The 9284-nt window shown below is 56.8% G+C and overlaps 1 protein-coding gene across 4 annotated transcripts in view; it reads right to left on the reverse strand.

The window, feature by feature from the left end:
• The window catches only part of Nfix (nuclear factor I X), a 94945-nt gene extending 86931 nt beyond the window's left edge, over nucleotides 1–8014 (reverse strand). For 3 of the 4 annotated variants that reach the window (XM_031340584.1, XM_031340582.1, XM_031340578.1), the window contains exon 1: nucleotides 7637–8014. In XM_031340584.1, coding sequence (XP_031196444.1) covers nucleotides 7637–7663 — 27 coding nt within the window. In that variant the 5' untranslated portion in view covers nucleotides 7664–8014. The remainder of the gene's footprint in view (nucleotides 1–7636) is intronic. The other variant, XM_031340580.1, reaches the window with a different exon arrangement.
• Nucleotides 8015–9284: the final 1270 nt, after the last annotated feature.

Genomic DNA, 9284 nt, shown 5'->3' on the forward strand with positions numbered 1-9284 from the left:
AAATCCACCTGCCTCTGCCTCCCAAGTGCTGGGATTAAAGGCGTGCGCCACCACCGCCCGGCTTCCATCTCACTTTCTGTTCTCTGTGCCTGCAAGGCAGTGAGGGTAGATACCTCAACAAGGTCCTAGGCATAGATGGACACATCCCACAAGCTAAGCCAGAGAGCCAGGGCTCCAAATTCTATTAGGACAGGTCAGGGCTGACTCAGTCATGTGACTCAGTCCTCCAGCAATGTGGCCCCAGTAAGGATACTCTCATTTGGGGGCCTATTTCTAACCTGGTCCAGCTGTGGCCAAGTGCAAACTAATAATATATGGGTGTCACTCTGCCTGGGTTCACATGTGTGCAGCTGCACAGGCAACAATGTCCAGGTCTGTGTGTGACCTTGTGCTAGCTAGCCATTTTGTCTTACTTACACGTGCTATGTGTCGGTGCACCATGGTGTGGAGTATTGGTATACCTATGTGTTTATTACTAGATGTGCAAAGTAGTGTTTCAGACCTTAATGGGGCTGGATTGTTCTTTGTAGCGGGGTGACCTGTGCAGTATCTCTGGCTTCCACCCACTCACTGCCTGTGACGCCCCTTTATGTGTGCCAACCAAATGTTTCCAGGCATTTCCTGTTGGGTAAAATCACTCTGAAGTACTGGGCTGAGGGATATATCCACGTCTATGTGTCCAAGAGTGTCCTATTGCATGTGTATGGGCAGACATGTTCCTGTGTCTGCAGTGTGTGTGTGTGTGTGTGTGTGTGTTTGCATGTGTGGTGATCATGTGTGCTGTGCCACTATGCGCGTGTGATTGTGGGTTCTGTGTGTTCCTGTGTGTTGGGTGGTTGTGGTCTGGACTGTGCTTCACAGTGTGTGGTTGTGTGACTGTGAATCCCCGTGCATCTCCACCCACACATGGCTCCCTGCCTGTCATGCGCATTGATATGCTGGGGTGCGGCTGGGTATCTGTAGGTGTCTGGGGGGGGGAGTCTCTTTGTATGTACACGTCTCTGTGTGTGCATGTGCACACATGTTTATGCCTGATGGAGGGAGGTTTGGGTTGCCAATGTGACTCGCTGCCCGCCAGTGCCAGTGAGTGTATGACTTTGTATGAGACAGACCCAGAATAAACACCCCCACCAGATGACTGCATTGAGGCAGATAGGTCCCTGGACCCACCTGGATGCTTTGTGCCCTTCTCCCCTGGGCTTCAGACTAGAAGTCACCTCTTGAGACACAGGAGTGGCACTGAATGCCCCTCACAATCATCAGTTCCTCCAGTTTGTCTTAGAGACTCAGGTAGGGACAGATAGACCCCTCTCTGGTTTGACCTGTGCTAGGAATACTGGCACCCACTTTGGCAGAGAGAGCTGGGTCCCAGCAATGGAGGTGGGCACTGACCCCTGCCCACTGCTGGCTGCCACCCTCAGCTCCCCTCGGGGTGGGGTTTGGTGGGTAGAACGCTCCCCAGTGCAACCCAGCTTCTGATTGGCTGCACAGAGCCGCAGTGCCCGATACCCACCTCCCCTCTCTGGCTGGCGCAGCCACATCGGTAGTGGTGGCAAATGCGACTCCGAGTTCTGGGCACAGCTGCGCCTCACAGAGGCCTGCCAGCCCCACCAGAAGCCAGACACCCCAGCTCTGTGCCCCCGACCCCTCCCTGCCCGCCTGCTCAACCTGGCAGCAGAGCCACTCTGCTCACTGTCCCCTCAGGCTGCCAGGCCCAATCCCCCTCGTCCCTTCAACCTCTGGGCCTGGGCCCCCCTTGGCCAAGACTACTCTGGGGCCCAGGCCCCTGCTAGAGGCTGCTCCCGCCCTCAGAGGGGCTCCTGAGGAGGGGGAGGTGTTGAGGAAGGGGTGGGGGTGGGGAGCTAGCCCTTCTTCCTTTAGTGAGTGAGCCCAGAGCTGGAGCCAAAAATCGAGGAGGAGAGATATTCAGAGAGAGCCAAGATGCGTTTGGCAGGAGAGAGAGGGAGCGAGGGAGCGGGAGGGGGAGGAATGGAGGAGGGAGAGAGGAAAGAGCTGGAGAAAGGGGGAAGGAAAGGGGACCTCAGTTTCCAAATCTGAACCCTCGGAGCCTCCCAGAGATACCAAGTGGCTCTGGGGTATGGACCCCGAGGCAAGTCTGGCAATGGGGTGCTGAGGACTATAGGGGACAGTGGCCTCAGGCCCACGGAGACAGCCGAACACCCAGCTGGCCAGGCCAGGGCAGCCACAGGCAGAAGCCAAAATCAATGTGCACTGAACAGAGGGAGGTCTATGGGCGGCCCCAACACACCCGAACCTTGCCTGCACAATGAGCTTCTGTCCATGACAGGGAGAGGACAGCAGGACCCACAGCAGGGCCACCACGGCCACACAACCTCATGGGAAGGGACAAGGGGCCAGCCTGCTTCCAGCTGCTAAGCCAGGGGACATCATGGGCATCATGCATGATGCCTAGAAGCCAAGGACTGACTGAGAGAAGGACCATGTGGTAAGACACCACAGTCACAGGGACAAGCCTGGGATATACAACAACATGGGGTATGGGGGGTGGTGGTCTGGCACACACAGATACATGCTGGCATGTATGTGAGTGCAGGCTGATACATGTGTGAGCTACCGATACACACTTAGCAGTGTCTGCTTTCCTTCCAGAAAAATACAGGCCAATTCATTGTTATAGGAGGGGCCTGCTTGTCACTGTGACACACTCACTCCACTCTGAAGTACAGCCACAATGATGGTGACAGTGACAGCTACAGTGTTACCCAAGGCCTGGACAAGGACATGACACAGAGGCATGAACAGTCGTGGTGATGCACACCTCAGCCACACTGTCACCAAATACAGGAGACAACGCGAGACAGTCCTTAAAGTCGAATGCAGGTAGCACCTATCAATAGACTCAGAGAGCAAATGGAAAGGAACACCCTCATGGTCGCACAGAGTCCCGAGGACATGCAGCATGTTGATCAAGACACAGGAATCTTGAGAACCCTGGCAGCCTATCACAGACATCCCTTCATCCTTCTGACCCCACACCCAGGACTTCGGAGGTAGGAGAGTAGGCAGTCCTCTTGTTCATCGAGCCAGCTTACCAGGATGAAGCTGTATGTCCAGTACCGAGTTGGAGAAAGTAGGTAGGGTCTTCTATGCCTGTCTTGATCAACTGGAGGAAAGGTGCTTCGAGACCCCAGATTCCAGCCCCACTCCTGGGTACAGATAATCTATGCAGTTCAAAATATGTGGATCCAGAGTCACCTTAGGATCTTGCCTGTAGCATCAAGTACTCACACGGTGTCCTGCCCTACAATGGATCCCCATCACAATCAGTGCAGACTTGTAGGTGGCTTGGAGCAGTGGGGACATCTCTAAGTCACTAACATGATGAACCAAGTCTCCATGCTTTGCCCAGCTTCCATCCTAACCCACGGGTGCTCACATACTCTTTACCAAGAGATACCTGGTTCCCATTAGACTGGAAAAGCCATCTCCACATTTCACAACCGCCACCTTGTCCTACTGTGAAATCCGCCGCTCTCTGCTTAGTCTACAGGACCCCAATAAGAGGAAAGAGCTGAGCCCAGTCTTTCCAAGTTCTTGCTTCCTCCTCCAGGAAGGACATGGGGATTGCCACAGAGGCAAGGGGCTCCAACTCTTTTCTTGCTTTCATGATCAACCTTCTCTATGCAGGGAGGGTCCAGATGATGATAACCAATATGACAGGGATACTTCTTAAGCACACATCATGTGCCCAGCATGGCAGTGAGTTGCATTACAGGGCTAAAAAATATATACATGTGCTTTACAGACGAGGAAAACTTTAACTCCCAAGACTAGAAAACACAGAGCAGAAACTTAATGCCCCCCTCTAATCCCCCGCTGACTAGTCCTTGACCTCTGCCCCCACACCCTCCATCTGGCAGCCCTGGAAACTGCATAAGACATTTATGTCTAGGCCAAGAACCCAAGCTCCTTTGGGGGATGTACTAACCCAAAAGAGCTGTGACTCTGAATCCAGCCAGGCCCACCCCTGGAACATCTCCCAGGACCCCAGTGGGATGCCAAAAGTAACCCAACTTGTGTCTGTCTCATTTTTATGTTAGGGATAGGAGGTATGTGCGAAGCCAAAGCCACAGAGAGAAAAGCCGGCACCTCCAGGCATGGTGGTTCACACATGTGGTCTGAGCTCTAAAGAGTGGAGACTAGGGGGTCAAGCGTTTAAAGCTATCTTCAATACAGAGCTAGCCTGGGCTGCATGACATCCTGTCTCAATCAAACAAACACAAAAGCAAAACTACCAAGATAGAGCGTGGTGGTTCACCCCTGTAGCCCCAGGATGACCACTATAAGCTCAAGGCCAGCCTGGGCTACACGGCAAGACATCCATATCAAGAATCAAATGAAAAAACAAACCTCGGTGAGTACCAGTTGGTTCATGAACAAAGAGCAGCCCATAGTCTACAAGGACAGAAGAGTGGCCATAGTGAGCCCGAAAAAAAAACACAGATGTGGGGAAGAGACAAAGGGCCGGTCCAGCTCACCCTCAAGTGTGAGAGATCAAAGGTTCTACAACCACCAAGGGGAGATTGGCAGAGGTGCCCATCAGAGAGGGATCCTATCTGTGTACATCCATGTGTGTTGTTGTGTGTGTTCACAACTGTCTACATGTTGGCATATATGTTCTTGTGGCCAGGAGTGGGAAGACATGGGTGTGTATGTAAATATTAGAGAAAGTCTTTCACAACTTGAAAGCCAATGATGCCGTGTCTCCATGTGAGGACGTATGCCCACTGCCCTCCGTCCTCAGCCTTTTGTGCACATCCACGCCTGCTGTGGCTGAGTTTGTGCCGAGAGTACCATGACTCTAGGAGCTACTACTTCAGTTTCTGTAACATATCCACACATAGCCTGTCTTGAGAGTGATGCCCGTTAAGTGTTGGTGAATATGAACACAGGCACACAGTTTGGCCTTGTTGGCTACGTGGCAGGGAGGTTTTCATGTCCAAACTTACATGAATGAACACACGTATCCCATTCTGAGGGGCACATGGGTGTTGAAGTGTATGACAAGAGCTATGTGTCTAGATGTCAAGGTTAATACAATGTTTATGATCTCCCCTTGGCAGTGATAGTACGTGTGTGTGTGTGTGTGTGTGTGTGTGTGCGCGTGTGTGTCCACTGTTGAAGGGCCCACCGAGTGCATCCAATTCCTGATGTCCACCTGAGACTCAGGCCTGTGGCTGTAAAGGGCTTCAGCAGTTCCAGCAATGGTCCCACCCACCACTGGATCAGTTTCTCTTTTCTAGGAGATCTTCCCCACTACCTTTCCTCTTGCCCACCCCACCAAGCCCTGCTGCTCCAAGCTTGCTTCTGTTCAATCATTTATTGACTTTAAAGCCAATTCTGTCTTGAAAAAAAGAAAGAAAGAAAAGGGAGAGAGGGTGAGGGGGTGTAGAGAGAGTCTGAGGGTGAAATGGGGGAGGCCAGAGCCAAACTAGAGACAGGGACAGAGGGACAGCTAGAAATACAGGACAGACATGACAAGGGACAGACAAAGAGAGGAGATAGAGAAACACAAAAAAGGCCAGCCAGCGAAAAAGGTTGCTGGAGAAGCAAAGATGGGAGGCAAACTATGGCAGTAGAAAGGTTTGTGAAAAGAGACGTGGCTGAGAGGCAGGGACAGCCAGACCCTGATGACCGAAGGCTGCCAAGGACCCTAAGCAAAGGGGTTTCCCTGCCCACCATGCAGGGCTGGCAGACTAGTAAGATTGTGCCCACTCCCCTCCCAGGCAGCCTGGCATGTGCAAGATGTAACTCGCACAGATTGGAGACCGTATTCCCTTCTGGAGTGCCACAGAGCCAAGCCGAGGCCATCACCCCAAATCTGGGGGCCATCCCAGTCCCTCCGTAGCCTTGGCACCCATGTATCAGCTGGTATTTTCTCCTCAGCAGTGGGTGCTTCACCTGACCCATGGATGAGGAAGGGGGTAAGCCCAGATGTCTGGCAAGGCTGGAGTGGAGGCAGGCTAGCAGCCTGGTGGACAAAGTAGCTGCTGGAGCATAGGGTCTTTGTCCCTCTAGAGCTCAGACACCAGCAACAGAGATGAGCAGATCATCAATCACCCTGAAGGTAGCCACAGCTCAGGTCTAGAGAGCTGACCAGGTCCTCCTGTGGGGAACCCAACAGAGAGTAGTTGACAACTTGAAGGAACAGACCCACACCGATATGGTGGTCAGACTGGCTCTTAACGCCTGCAGGAAAGGCTCCTCCGCTGGCACACACTTGCACGTGATTTGTACTGGAAGACACACCATCTCGCCTGGTCATCTGTGTTTGTGCCACGCAGTCTGGCCACTGACAGCCTACAGGAGTCACATACAGACTCTAGATACACAGACACATAGACAACTAGTCCCTGGGACTACAAGAGCGCTGTGTCTCTGGAACTGCAACCCGCCTGCATAGACCTTCTTGCCCTTCAAAACATCTAGGCTTGCTCCTCGAATACCTGGCCATATATATATACACCATGAGTGTGTGTTCCCACTCAAAAGTGGTGGCACTTTTAGCACTTGTCTAAAAGGGCTCTGGTTTAGCAAAGGGGCCATTTGGGGACTCAGGGTTGGCCTAGAGAGCTCCCACAGACAGGCCTGGCCATCAGGCAAGGCTAAACAACCTCCACAAATCTGTCACCTGCCCTGGCCTGGCCCTGCAGATAGAGCTGTGAGGGCCCCTCTAGGTCTGGGCAGGTCTGGCTGGTGCCCTCTCAGAGCTCGGAGACACTGCTAGAAAGAGCAGGGTGGCAGATGAGGCATCAGCCTCAGCCATCCAGGCCTCAGCCTCCGCTACACACTGCGCAGGGAACTTCGCTGGAGGCGGGACGCATTCTCGGAGCTAGCGCTCCCGAAGCACGCCAAGGTCGGCGCTGCTGTGCCCGAGGCTGACCCGACGGCTGATCCCAAAAGGGTCAACCTGCAACAAGCCACCGCTGCTCCCGCCCTTCCCGCCTGCGGGTGGCGGACCGGGATTCCCCGGGGCGCTTCCAGGTCCACGCTGCTGCGGTCCCGGTCTCTGAGACCGGAAAGTTTGCACGGAGGAAAGTTTGGGGCTGGGTAGCCGCGACTGCAAACGTCCAGGATCCGCAGAGAGGCGCGGCCCGGGCTGGCAGCACGCCCGTCCCTCCCTCCCCTCCCCTGCCCCTCCGAAATTTGGGAGCCCCGCCATTTTCTCAGCCCCGCTCCCATGCGAGGCCTGAACAAAGACTTTGGGGAGACGCCCGGGCCGCTCGGGCCGCCCGGGGCACCCCAGCCGCACGCAGAGCGGCTGCCCACACGCCCGCCACTGCCACCCCGGGGCGGCCGCGCCGCGCTGCGCGCAGGGGACGCCGCCCGCCCGTGCTCCCCGGCGCCCCGGGGCCACTCTGCCTCCTGCCGCCGTGTCACCCTGCCCGCCCGCGCCTGCCACCACGCCGCCTCGCCGCGCAGCAGCAGGGGTCCGCTGTCCGCCGCGCCCCGCCGCGCGCGCTCGCCCCTCGCCCCCTCTCCACGCACTCCCGCCGCGCGCCCTGGGGGCAGCGCCCCCGCGCCCCGCCCGCTGCCCGCGCGCCTGCGGGACCCCGGCCCGGCTCTCCCGGGGCGCGGGGGCGGCGGCCGGTACCTGGGTGAGGCAGTACGGGGAGTACATCGCTGGGCGCCCGGGCGCGAGCGCGGAGGCCGGCCGCGGCGAGGGCAGGCCCGGCAGGCGGCGTCGCGCTGGCTGGCGCTCGGGCTCCGGCTCCGCTGCTCCGGCCTCCGCCGCTCGGCGCCCGCCCGGCCCGCGGCCCCGCTCGGCCCGCTGCCGCTCCGCGCTCACAGGCTCGGTCCCGCGGGCTCCGGGCCGCCGCCGCGCTCGCCGCTGCCTCTCGCGTCCGCCGCCGCCGCCGCCGCCGCCGCCGCTGCGCGTCTACTCCATGCCGCCGCCGCTCGGCCGCTCGCCCTCGCCCGCCACCGCCGCCGCCGCCGCCGCCGCCGCCGCCGCGCTGTGAAAGTGAAAGTTTAGACAAAGTTTGGAAGCGGCGCACTCCGGGGAGAGGGAGCGGGCGGGCGGCGCGGGCGGGAGGAGGGGCGCGGGGAGGGGCGGGCGGGGCGGGTGAGCGCGGCCGGCGCGCACACACATGCACACACGCACACACGCACACACACATACACGCGGGGACGCATACCGACGCGGCTGCCCCGACACGTGCTGGTCGGCGTTCGGGCGCCGACACACACTGACACGCAGCAGGGCTTGGACGGGCACAAATGTCACGGAGGAACACAGGGCCTATTCCTCATGGAGTCGCAGCAGACCGCGGTGCACACCGGCACGGACACAAGCAAGAGCCACACACCACCTACTGTCACATGTCGTCCCAGTGCAGACCGACGCGGAGAGCCACACTAACACACATGCATGCACGTGCCACACACTCTCCTGCAGAATACTGACACACACAGGACCACACCACCATACCTTGTCACACTCAGGACACACAATGACACACCAACACACAGCCAAGCCAAAATATCTTGGAAGACAGCTATGGCAACCCAGACACGGTGACACTGACACATGGGAACCCCCTATACAAAGGACACAAAGTATCACTGTACAGGAACACACACACACATCACACACATTGTGTTGCCCAGATACACCCCAGGCCTAAGGCACACTGATCTACAATCCTGATAGCAAAACAGCTGGCAGGTTCTATAGAGACTCTCTCAAGTATATCACACACACACACACACACACACACACACACACGCGCGCGCGCGCGCCACCCTTTTTACCCTTCATATGTCATCCATACCTTTGCACGTGTCCTGGGACTTAGGAACATTATCTGTATTGTGGTGACGCTCCAGCCCCTGTTGCAGGCCTAGGATTTCCCATTTCCACTGCAGATGGGAATGAGGTGGGGTGGGTTGGCATATGTCTGCAATCCTTGCACTCAGAGGCTCCAAGAGGAAGGCTGTGACTGAACTGTAGACCAGCCTGAGCTACATAGTTCAAGGCTGGCTTGGCCTGTGTACTGAGACCCTGTTTCAAAAGAAAAAAGAAAAACAAGCAAGCAACAGAGAGAGAAAGGAGAAGCCTTCACAAGAGTTGGGGGAGAGGGCGTGGAAACTCTGAAGTAGGGCATAGAGAACTCTTGGGTGACCCTAGGTTGGTGGGAGGGCTGTGCCTCAGTCCCCAGGCAGCTCTCACCAAGGCAGAGCTCCTACCTACAGCCAGGTGCAGCCAGCACTTGTCAGCCTCCTGAGCCAAGAAGCTGTGG

The sequence above is a fragment of the Mastomys coucha genome, unplaced genomic scaffold (assembly GCF_008632895.1).
Source record: "Mastomys coucha isolate ucsf_1 unplaced genomic scaffold, UCSF_Mcou_1 pScaffold22, whole genome shotgun sequence".
NCBI lineage: Eukaryota > Metazoa > Chordata > Mammalia > Rodentia > Muridae > Mastomys > Mastomys coucha.